Raw genomic sequence first — 12,420 nt, forward strand, 5'->3', positions numbered from 1 at the left:
TGGAACAGTTCTGTCTTCTTACCAAAAGGTGTCAGCACAGAAATACTTTATGGCCAGTCTCCGGTTATCTAGTGGACCAAAGAGGATGAAGCAGGTTAGGGTGTGTCTCGCTGCCGTAGATCAGATAACAGCTGAATACTGGCCATTGTGTCTGGGATTAAGTACACAATCTTAAACACAGTGTTTAAGAAGTTGTTAAGATTGTTTTCTTAAAAAAACAATTGCATGTCTACTGTCTAGTTTATTTTGATCCTAAAAGAACTAACGTGTTTTTTTTAAAAAGATTAGGAGTAAAATTTATTATAGTTCATAACTTTAACATTGAAGACCTTGAGTTAGACGCCTCCTACGCTCCCTGCTGGCTGCGTCCGGGATCAAGTTTCCTGGTGTAAAATCCAGAGGGGTGTGGGCCGCAGGATGGCCCCTGACTGGCTGCTTCACCTCTCTCCTCTGCACAAAATGGTCACCGTGAAAAAGAGGCAGACCAGGGAGGGCTCGGGAGTAATGGACAGCTGAATAGATAACATATCTTAAAATGCACGTTTGCATTCTTTGTCTGTTGGGCTGTAACTAATGATCCATATCTTTGATTAGTTTTGGCCACATTGTTCAATCAAAAAAGTTAAAAGTGAAAATGTAGTTTGAAAAGCAGCCTAGAATTAAAGATAATCAACTTTTGATTATATTGAAGCCCTAAAAGGAGAAAAAATGAGAGCTGGTGATTTTTTTTATTTTTATTTTTTTGCATTTTTGTCTTAATGAAAGACAATCAGACTTGTGACACTTTACACTTTTTTCAGTGCTATTTATATCTGATGTATTATAAACATTTATTTCATTGACTTTACCAGTTGGGCAGCACTTTAAATAGTATACGAACAACATCTTATATCGCAATTCTACACAACTACATGATAGGTCTGATAATATTGTCCAAGAACTGAGCTAATATGTCCAACCTGTGTAGGAGTTTTTGTCTGATCAGATTAAAATGTTCCATCTGTAACTTTAAAACAAAGCCGAGCTATAGTAGCGTAGAGTGATGCACATCCTGTGGATACGGCTGCATAATTGCACTGTCTCCAATAAATCTTTTTTTTAATGGCTTTCACAGAGCCGCCTTTGTTATAGCTGGCAAAAGTCACGTTTTCCGTTCTTTGTCTAAATCCTGTAAGAAAAAATGTGAATGTGTCCCTGGGAGTCTTTCTGAAGCCTTGCACATGGATTCCATCCAGCGGCGCTCGCAGAAACCACCACGCATGAGATGCTGTTTCCACTGAGGAAAGCCTCACAAATTAAATCAAACTCGCAACGCTGTGTAGTTTTTACTTCCCAGCTGTGCCTCCGCTTTTCTCTCGCGCGCTCACTCTCTTTCCTTTTTTTTGGGTGCTTTTTCTGCACGCCCCCCCTCGTTTTTATCAGAACATAATGTCATGAGGTCAGCTCTGACTCCTTGGCAGTTCTGCATTTTCTCTAAAAGTTGTGAAGACGCTGAGAGAAGATGGAGTTGTGCTGTTGCTTCTGCCCAGGACCTCCTAACGGTAGGTTTTATTTTTACCGGAATCTTTTTTTAGACACTTTATCAGTGAACTTAAAGATACCAGATCAAGAATAAACTATGCTGAGGATAATTTATTGAATTATGCTTGCCATCTGAGGACACTGCCACTCCCAGTATCAGTACTTTAGATTAAAAACATCTCTCACATTCCTCACATTGCTTCGCTAATCTTACCTACGCTGTTATGTGAGTTCAGCATTAATATCGGAGGCTTTTTAAGTGAAATTCTAAGAACTTCTGAATTAATTAAGTGTGTAACTTTGTGGATTTTGGCTATATTGCTTATGCGGGAGTATGTAGAATGTGTATCACAATATGGGAATCATTGAGCGAGTGCATACCATGTGAGAAGAGGGGGAGTGGGCTGGCTCCTCCCATGAAGGAGTGGTGAAATGAATTTATTCCAGACGTCTCTACTGCTCCCCTGGATTTATTCCCTTTGCTCAATCCTCACTGTAACTAATTGCCAAATTGCGGTGCCAGTTTCTAAGGCTTTGGGGATTTGGTTGACATTTTCAAACAAGGATCATATAAGGTCTCTCCCCAAATCAACTGCCAGCACTTCAGACTAACAACGCCCACTTACGATGATCTTTTTCTTCTACACTTTTTTGCTTCTGAATCAGCTTCTGGTCTTTGTGCCTACACATAGCACCTTTTTTTTTGTAAGTTAGTGCGACCTACATTGTGTAAGGCTATTCTGTATTCCCTTCTTTATATAGATCGACACAGTGCTCACGCTGAAGACAGCACGAGGTCGAGGCTGTCTCGACTATTTTTGCTTTCTCTATGGTGGCTGTTGGTGTGTGGCATCGCGCTGCTGTAAATGTGTGAGGGCGACACTCATCTTGGTGTTGGGTTTCTGCACCACAGCTAATACTCTTTTCATTTGTTCTGACAACAGAGACCTTGGCAGCGATGCTGTCTTGCCTCGAGCAATATTTTATTTTTTTAAACAGTGATGCAAACAGGTGATGTGTGCGTATTTCTGCAGGTGCAGTTAGTGTTTCACAACCCCGTGTTTCGAGTTAGGCTGGTGAGGAGAAGCTCCCACAGAGGAATTTCTTTGTGATCATTTGGTGACATAGAACTGTTTTAATAAAGCTGATTGACAGGTTTGAAAATGATTGAGCTTAAAGCGCCGTCCTTAGAAGGCATTCAGTCTGGTTTGAGAGGACATCTTCCCTCGAGGCTTTTCTCTGTTTTAACAACAGAGCCAGGGTAAGATGGAGAAAAATGAAAAACACTTCAGGATTTAGAGGCTAACAATGCAGCTGGCAGTTCAGAGATGCTGAAACGGTTGGTTGTAAAACAGGATCCAGTTTAATCAGCCTCTGGGAAGCTTATACACACTGGCCGGGCTGTCCAAGCATAAGGAAGCTATTAGAGTTACGGGGAACATTGTGAGTTACATAAGGAGAATGAATTGATAGGGAGCGGGTGATTATGTGATGAGGGAAAATAAAATTGGGAGGCATGGCTTCAGTATAAATATTTGGAAAAGGCGGAAGGGGTTGGCCTGCGACTGTCTGTGACTCGTAAACCGCGATGGAAAATGGGCTTCAGTCGGTAAAAGAAAACTTATGGAGTGAATCAGTTGGAAACTTTGACTCCAGCTCACAGTGGATGTCCCTTAGTTTGCCTCTTATCAAGGCTGACCTGACTGAGTGTGCTCTGTGTGTGTGCTTGTCACACAAAACAGCCTCATATATTATTAACTCCTGCAGATAGTCTGCAGCTGGCAAGGAAAGCAGAGAGCAAGTTTCTGTAGGGCAAAACCAGTGGAGTTACTTGATCTGTGGAAGAGGACAAAACTTATTTTTAACAGCGTCAGGGCTCCAAAAGCTGCTCGTGCTGCCAGAGTTACAGCTTTTACTTTTACTTTTAAAAGAAGTGCAACTTTAAATGACTTAAACGTGAATATATGAGAAACAGTGAGAGGAATTGTAAAAGTGCAGAGAAAAAAGGGGGAGGGAAAGAGTGCAGGAGTGAGAGAGATCAGCCACTTCTGCCAGAGGACTGAGTCACAGAGCAGAGAGGAGAGGGAGGGGTGCTCTTTCGGTCTTGTGTCTTGTAAAAGTCGCGGACAACTTGGTTGCAGCGCTCGTTTTAAAGTCCGGGATGGCACCACACCCCTAGACGCCCCCTACTCCTCCCCTTCACTCCCCCCCTCCACCTTACCTTCCAACTCCCCCCCCGCTACCCTCCCCAACCCTCCCACCTTTCAGAGCCTGGGACTCTCCACTTTGTACCAGGCCCGATGCCGGCAAGCCCCCCTGGAAATGTGTTCCCAGCCCTGGTGGCTGTGGGCCACATCGTTACCTTGATCGTTTTCTGGCAGTGGAGAGTACGCAAGAAGCAAGGTAAGAAAAGCTCGAAAAACTCATCGCTTCAAGGCTTGCGCAGCGAGAGCCGACGGCGAGATCGGCAGATCAAAGATTTTCCTTTGCAGACAGTTTGTTGCCGGCAGTCCTGCTCTGTCGTCTCTCCTCTTTCTCGTCCTCTGTGTTTTTGCGGCACACGCTCCTTTCTCTCTCTTCCTCACTCCCCCCCTCCTTTTTTTCCCCTCACACATCTCGGTTTCCTGTGCTATGGAGATGTTGCGATTAACCCTGTAAATGCTGGCTGGAGGGTGATGACGTCCGAGTAGCTGGAGTATTCTTGTGGAGAATGGGGTTTCGGCTTAGTCAGAGCTCTGACGGGCACTCCTCAGCTTAGGCTTTGCTCCTAAGTTGCAGTTTTTCCCTTCTGAAAACTATTCCATCATTTTTTTTCATCTTTGTTAAGATCTGGCTAAAGATCTGTGTGTGTAGCTCTCTTGAGGTAACTTGATATGACTTTAATCTCTCCACTTTTCAGACCTACCCCAGTTGTGGAGGCTGCTGTATTGTTAATATGCTGGTTCAACCTGTTTCATCTTGGCACGCTGTCGTTGTTAGGTTAACCATATCCTTTTGTTAACCAATCTTGCTGCAAGCATAGGAGAAGAGTTACACGATGTTCAACTAAACTATGCAGCCTGAAGGTTACTTACATACTCTTTGTCATGACACACTCCTCAGCAAGGCCCACGTTACTGTTGACACAGCTTAACACTATGGTGGTTGTCAAACACACCCCTGCAGGTGACACACCCTGAAGTGGTTTAAAGAATTCTTGACTGACAGTCTGCAGGTAAAAGAGAGAACAATTGTTTTTTTCATATTGTTTTGTCTCTCAAATGAGAAACCTGTTTGTCACGTTTGGCACCAGGCACTTTAAAACAACCGTGCACATTTGCTGGATAATTTGTTTGCATAAAGCGCATAAAATAGCCTTGAATTACATTAAAACTCTCTGACCGAAATACATTTTAAAAAACAAAACTGTAACATTTTGAAATAGTTGGCTGGTAAAGCTAAATTAGAGCACTACTGTATTCTCATCTGACCTGTGCTCTCAGCTGTAAACTACACAATCAGGTTGTAGTTGGGTGGAGGAAGACACGCCTTGAGGAGATAAGAGCAGTTTTCACAACATTCCTCACATTGTTGTGAGCAGATGAATGACTTTCAAAGAATTTTGAAAACGTTTTTCCCCAAAAAGGAAAAGTACCTTTAATATCCAAAATATGATCAGAACACAAGCAAAACAGGAGAAATTAACAACACATTTATCCTCCTCTCCCTCTGTCTGCGTGACTCGAATGCGTGTGGTCTGTAAATTGCACGCAACTGAAGCCACGATCAAAGGTTGCCAGGAAGTGCCGTTTGACTGGTAAATCGTGTGCCAACACTGCATTGCAAAACTAGGCCATGTATCATCACTAGCTCCTGTCGATATCAAGGTGCTTTGCATTTGGGGAGATCTGCTTTCAGTTCTGTTCTTGCCGCAGTGCAGACAGTAAGAGCTGCACATCAGGTGTGGTCGTATTCCCTCTTTATAGCATCTTTCTGGCGGCGTCGAGATCAATATCAGGCTGTCTGTTCATTGTTTACATTACAGATTCAGCACAAGTCAAACATTTCGATTTAAGGACACAACCCGAGTCCACTTGTGTAAGTGGAACTGTAGTTTGCTGGAACACCAAGGTGCCTTTGTCACAGGGGGAAGGTGGAAGTAGGTAAAAGGGACTTTACCCAGAGCCAGGTTTAAAAAAAGCTCCGTGCCACAGATGGTGACTGACTAATGGTAGTAAACTCGACACTGAGGACGGTGGCCTGCGTATCCTAGATACAGTCATAACAAACGATCATTTAGATCCTCAGGACTTTAGAAGAATCTAAGTCCTGCTTCATTAGAGGCTCCTGCTCATTTTGATCTGCTCTTATGATCATTTAATGCCCTTCCCTGTTATATTTGACTGTGTTTTTTTAACTTTGAGATTTCCTCTAATTGTTTTGTGCAAAGGTCTTTTTAAGACTCTTAAGATTAGGAAACTGCATTCCCATCACAATAAAAGTCCTTAACAATATTGTCTAATCCATTTAGGAAACCACACCCAAATCTGCACCAGTATTAATGGAAGACTCAGACTGGCAGCCGTGTCAGCTAAACCGCACGCCACAGACAGCACAGCGTAGGATCGGTTTCAGATTTGGTCTCGTGGTGTTCAGCCGTGACTCACTTTCCTGTCTCCTTTCACTGTGGTGGTAATAACAGACTGAGGAGGGAGGACGCCCCGCTGGGCAATAACTGAAAAATGAGAAAACATTCTGTTACTACAGGACACAAAAACAATAAACAATGCACACCCAGCGTGTCCCCACATGCCCTACACAATACCCAACCTAACATAAAACACATTAGTGGTAAACCTCAATAGTAGCTGGGTTCATTGACTGTCATACGCAACATACAGTACAGCATGCGTCTACGCTGAGGGAGGGCCTTGGTTCTTATCCTCATCTCTGTCCTCGACTGTTTTTTCCATCTAGGCTGTTGCTGCATTGGCATCATCGTTATGATGAAAAACGAAGCCACAGCCAATCACTGCACGGTGCATTAAAAGCTGATGGCATTTTTCTGCATTCATAATTCTGTCAGTTTCGAAAAGATCCCAGACAGCACACACCACCACCTAACCATGACAGAGCCTCCACCATGGTTTAGTTTTACAACAGACACTCACTGTTGCACTGCTCTCCTGACGTCTTCCGGACCTGTTGCCACTGATTTTCAGTCTGGTTCTTGAGTAATTTAATAATAATAATAAAAATAATTTAGAAATAATAATTTGGCATATATCAGCCCCCCCCCCCCACCACCACCACCACCCCCACCACCACCACCCCCTTCCTTAAGAATGGCTTCCTGACAGCCACCGTTCACTGAAAACATTTCTGATGAGCTTCACTGAACAATAGTTGGATCAGGTGAAGTCCAGATGAATCTCTCAGGTCTTTGCTAATGTTTCCTTTTTTTCAGATACTGTTTCAGATTCTGTATGTAGATTTTTTTTATGTTTGCCGCTTCTTCTTTTGTCCTCCATTTGTCCAGTTCCTTCAGGTTTTTTTTTTTTTTTTAACTTACATTCACACTGGTCACTATGAAGATAAGCCAAGCTCACTCAGGCTACTAGTAACAAAGTGCCTAAAGAAAAAGTTTAAAACTCTGTCTGTTATCTGTAGACACATCACTAGTTAATCCCGTGAGTTACTAATGGTATTATTTTATTGCTTAATCTGAAGTTCTGTAGCCAGATTGTACCTTAAACCTCCCCCCCCCACCCCAATTAAAAGAAATATAACTGCTTCATTAATTAATTAATTCACGGTCATGGCAGTTGTATTCTGTCACATGCGGATTAACGAGGAGCCAGCACCTTTTCAGTTATGTGAAGTATTTCTTAAAGTTGCGCAAAAACAGAGAGAAAATGAGCCTCCTCTGTCGGGGATATAATTATGAGGCCCAGCTGTTATGGATGTAGAGGGAATGTGGTGATTTATTACCGGGGGTAATGTGCGCTCTGCCCTCCTGTGAACAGTTACTGCGAGACCTTGCACAGAACCGTCTGTCACCGCATGCAAGTTTCGCGCCTTCCCAGAAGTCATTCCTGTTTCTGCTTTGCATTTATGGGGCTGTCGGGGGTGTATGTTATGCAATCTTGTGAAAGGTACAGTTATCACGCGTGCTAAAATAAGGACGCGGTGTGCAGTGTCTCTCTGCGGCGCGCCCCAATGGCACAAGTCGTCTGACGGATCGGAGGAGGATGGAGCAGCCGGCAGCTCTCCACTTCTTCTCGCTAAACAAAACGAGTGGGCTGGGCTTGTGACAAAGAGTCTGCAATCTGACTCGACCCTGTTTTTTCTCCTCCATGTGGCTCTCATAGCGTACAGAGCGAAGTTTTGAGGGCTGGTACTACACACGCGAGAAACCCGCGAGTGAGGGGGGCGTTTTCGAGAAAGTCCAGCGCGCTCCGCGTTTACGCGCGGCACAAACAAACCGGGATGGCCGAAGTGGACGATACAGCGCAGGCTGCCCGGCCGTCCTGGTACGGCGGGCTGGAGCGGGGATTTCTTTATCGACGGACTAATTACATCCATGAAATGAACTGCAGCGAAGTGGGGTCTCATCTGTACAGCCGAATGTGTTGCGCAGGTAGGTCCGATCACTGCGCCGCTCTATCCATCGCTCTGTGACTGTAATAGGAGGCGGCTCTGCTTGGGAGGGGCTGCTGGGGTGCTGATGGTGGTAATGTTAACCTTTTCCGTTCCTCCACCCACGATACAGCAAGCCCTGAGGGCCAAAACAGTGGAGGTCCAGAACTAGATGATTGAAATGAGAGATGCTTAAAACACGATCTGACTGAAAACCAGTTACTGTCCTCATATTTTTAATTATTTTGTTTTTATTGTGATTTATTTCCCACATATAGAAAACAAAACTCAGCCTGAGATAATCAGCTTTAAGTCATTTAGGCACCACAAAATTGATGTGACACAACAGATAAACACCGGCTTGTGCCATGGTAAATACCATCCTGTTTGCTGCTGTGTACAGGCAGCACTGCTGATATCTGCATCCCTGTTCAAATTAAATAAATATATAAATGGTGTTTTAGACATTTACAGAAATCAAAACTTGGACAATGTTGTTTATTAGTAACATCAGTGATGGCAGTCTGATAATTAATTACTTTCCCACTGAGCAGATGATAAACTGTAAATCAGTTCATCAACAGAAAGTTAATTTTGGATAATAAATTGTTTGTTTAAGCATTTTTAGGTAAAAAATAACTAAAAACCCTGTCAGCTTCCAGCTTCTTAAATCTTAATTTTTAAGCCCTTTAAATGTCTCACGTTTGGCTCTTTTCAAATGTCTCCACTGGGCAGAGGTCTGTAATCTGAGGAAAGTTTGATTTTACGATAACGAGGTTACTTCGTGTCCCTGTATGCAGCTTCTTGACGCGATCATTTGTCTTGACATTTAAATAGAAAAACGACTGAGTGACTCAGTACACAGTTAATTTGTCACTCTCCGGCTCACCCTGAATGTTCTACAGGAATGGAAACTGTACCTGGTGTTTGTGTTTACCCTCTGATAACACCCTGTGAATGTGTGATGTGTTTTATGGACTTTGGTATTTTCAGTTCTCAGCAGAAATCCACTTCCCCCCTGCACTCGGGTGTTTCCCCAGATCTTCTGGGCCAAAACAGTGTTCTGATGGACTCTCAGCTTCTGTGTGTTTTTACTATGTTGTCACAGCAACCATGTACACAACACACTTTTCCCACACATAAAAATCATTTGCCCAGTGACATATGTAAACACTGCAGGGCCCCAAGTGACCTTGAGCTTTCTTAACAGTAGTCTCAGGTCTCTTTAGGAGCTCAGCACAGGGATGATTGGAGCTACTAGTTGTTGTGACATTAAAATGGATTATGACTTTAAATATTCAGTTTCCCATGTTTTGTGCTGTAGCCGTTCAACCAGAAGGGGGAGACAAACTGTGCTGAGCAGCAGTATTCACATATGAAGATCATAAATCCAACAATTATCCAGTTCTCATCTTTTCGTAACCGCAAGATTGTAAACACCATGTGTGGCTAATTACGCATGTTTTTGTGCACAAAGTGCTTGCAAGTGATACTGATATTGCAAAAGTGATGCTGAAATATAATATGAGCAAGTTTAAATCCAGCTTTAAATTACAGTGGTGGTCAGGACATATCCCTCTGTCGCCTTTGGGGTTATTAAGTTATTTTTCCAGCTGTGTTTGCTTTTTAAAAGGAATTGATTCCGTTCAGGTATAATAGCAGACACTACCCTGTCTTCTTCTCTGACATGTGCATGCTTTCGTGCACTTGTCATTGTCAGCTCCGGGTTGGATCTGCCCCACCATGCCCTGGGGCTTCCATTCTTCACTTTGGCAGAGTTTCTTCGTAAGTCATCCAGCATTCATACCATCATGAACCCTAACGGGACCTGCGAACCAGATGATACAAGATGTTGATTAACATTCCTGTCCTCAGTGGGACTGACATCGCGTGCTATCTCTTGCAAAAAACACGAATAGGGGTGTGTTTTTTATTTTATTTTTTAAATTGTTTTGGGAGAGAGGCGGCTCCCCCTGTCTGTGAGGAGGGTCGGCTCGCCCTCAGCAGGAATTTACAGACTTAACGCACTGAACTGTCACCTTAAAACTCCTATCAGCTCTCACGCCTCAGAATTATCACTGTGTGTTATCAAGCACAGGGAAAGAAGGAATATCCACACAGTACTGCTTTGTGTGCACCAAGAGCGTCATTTAGATACTGGCTGATAAGACAACTGTTTTACAGTCTTAGAACTGAGGTGCAAAAAAGCGCTTATATCTCTTTGCCACCTTTTAAGCATTATAGCAAACTGAGCTTTAAATGAACAAATCTAATTAATTCAATTCCAAGTTTGGTTGCAACAAGATTTGTTCAAAGAAGCACAAATTTAGCTTCCAGTGCTTTCATTCGTCTTAAAATAAATACAGTTTAGCAAGTTTGGAAACTGGAAGTGAAGACTTGCGGTTTTCAGTTCTTAAGCCTGCAGACAAATACTCTTCGTATTTGAAATTGAAAACTATAATCCACAGATTTTAGTGTCGATCAAAAGCCATTTTGCACAAATTATGTTTAGCTGATTTTAGCGTTTCTGCCTAGAGTCTTTGCTTTTGTTTGTAGCCTGTCGGCGTTCAGGGTCTGTTTAAAGTCTGAAGGTGCAGTCAAGGAAGCTTTCACGCCTCAGGTCCCAACAAGTCACCTCCCTTTATAGGCATCCAAAAAAATTCCTTTTCTTTACAGTGTTATGTCAGTAACTGCACTTAAAATTGATGTTTTGCAGGGTGAAAGGTGTTGAAGGTATTTTACTGTGGAGGTGCTATTTGTGAGCACCTGGAGCCAAATGGAAAAACTAATTCTGCACCCAGTTTTTCAGGGATGTTTGACAGAAGTTATTTGCATGAAGAAGATGCAAATGATTGTTGTCATGTGCACACACTGTTCAGTCTATCCATGCGGAGCCACAATAGCTGCTTTGTGTCTCGCATAATTTTCTACTGTCTGCTGCTTGTCCACCCCCTCCACCCCACCCTCTTTTTTTTCGTTTTCTTTTTTTTTGGTTTGTGGTATTGAACTGGCACGACAGGGTATTGGAGGTCCATCCAAGGAAAAATAGTCTAAATCAAACGCTTCAAATAAAACTGAAGTTCTGCAGTTTGTTCTCATTATTCTTTCTGGTGCTGAATTGTATCCCGAAGACGGCTCCCTCGGTGCCTTTTATTCCTTAATTATCTCCTGATGGCGGAGGAGCTTTCATGCTCGAGGTTTTCTTGTGATTGTACTGTTTTGGGAAATGGCTGAGGACGTTCTTTCTGATGCCTCCTGGCTTCGGCTGTGTGCTCGGGACAAGTTTTTTCCATTGATGCTTTGTGGCGTTGTGGTATGTCCCGCCACTCTGCTTCTACCACATGCTGGTTGGTCAGAGGCACCGCTAGCTTGAGCAGTGGAGTTCAGTTGGGGTTAACAAGCTTCAGTGGTCCGTTTCCGTACAGCTTAGTCTAAATGAGGGAATGTCTCCTGTTCTGGATTAGTGATCTGTGGGGTCTTTGTGAAAATGAATCTTAGTGCAATAGTTAGCTGTAGCTACAAGACCAGTGGGATTCTTAAACTGTATTTTTCATCCTCAAATTAAACAGAAAATAAAATTAAAAATGCAAAGAATAATGTAAATTGAGGTCTGAGCTCTGGTTTGGGTGGATGCTGTGTGAGGGTTTTTTCATGGGTGGGGTCTGGGTGTAGATAACAGGGCTGAACCAGGAGGAGAATCTTCCCCGCAGACCTCTCTGTGGTGAATGTTTCTGACATTGCTGCCTGCAGGCAGGCATTTTGCAAGAGGTGGTGAAAAAAAAATGCGGCGTTGAATGTCAGAGACAGCAAATGGAGATAGGGAGAAGAAAGGGAGCAAGTTCAGGAACTGAATCAGTGGCTTGAACACTCCCACTTAACTCCAGGAGCCCTCAGTGAGAAGCAGTGTTTCAGGCAATAAGAAAAAGTAGAAGTACACAACATCATCGCCTCTGAACCTGCAGAGGCTTCCGTGTGGTTTTGATAGCTGACAGCATGGCGATGGAGCAGAGATTCAGAGCCTATTCCTCTGATAGTATGGGTAGTGATGGGGTGTTCATACAGGAGCCCTACTACCAGGGGGTGCTCAGGGCCATGGACCACAGAAAAGGTAGAGTTTGTTCCAGCAGTGCTGCATTTTAGAGCTTTGTGTTTTTCTGCAGTTGCATTCTTTGGTTTAAAAATGGTTAAGTCTGTATGTCAGCTCTTGGCTTGGCTTTGTTGTTTCATGTGTTATGTAAAAGTCCAAAAGTTGTGTCTGGATGTCTGAATTTGCAAAGAGTC

General features: G+C 43.3%; 1 protein-coding gene across 21 annotated transcripts in view; it reads left to right on the forward strand.

Moving 5' to 3' along the window:
* The window catches only part of pleca (plectin a), a 115,350-nt gene that overhangs the window by 63,419 nt on the left and 39,511 nt on the right, over positions 1 to 12,420 (forward strand). For 2 of the 21 annotated variants that reach the window (XM_025902068.1, XM_025902070.1), the window contains exon 1: positions 1,200 to 1,541. The exons of 11 other annotated variants lie outside the window; for them this stretch is intronic. In XM_025902068.1, the coding sequence (XP_025757853.1) occupies positions 1,502 to 1,541 (40 nt within the window). In that variant the 5' untranslated portion in view covers positions 1,200 to 1,501. Of the gene's footprint in view, positions 1 to 1,199; positions 1,542 to 3,751; positions 3,925 to 7,848; positions 8,141 to 11,883; positions 12,248 to 12,420 lie in introns of those variants that run through there. 8 more of the 21 variants (XM_025902059.1, XM_025902060.1, XM_025902061.1 and 5 more) reach the window with 5 other exon arrangements.

This window comes from Oreochromis niloticus, linkage group LG22 (genome assembly GCF_001858045.2).
Source record: "Oreochromis niloticus isolate F11D_XX linkage group LG22, O_niloticus_UMD_NMBU, whole genome shotgun sequence".
NCBI lineage: Eukaryota > Metazoa > Chordata > Actinopteri > Cichliformes > Cichlidae > Oreochromis > Oreochromis niloticus.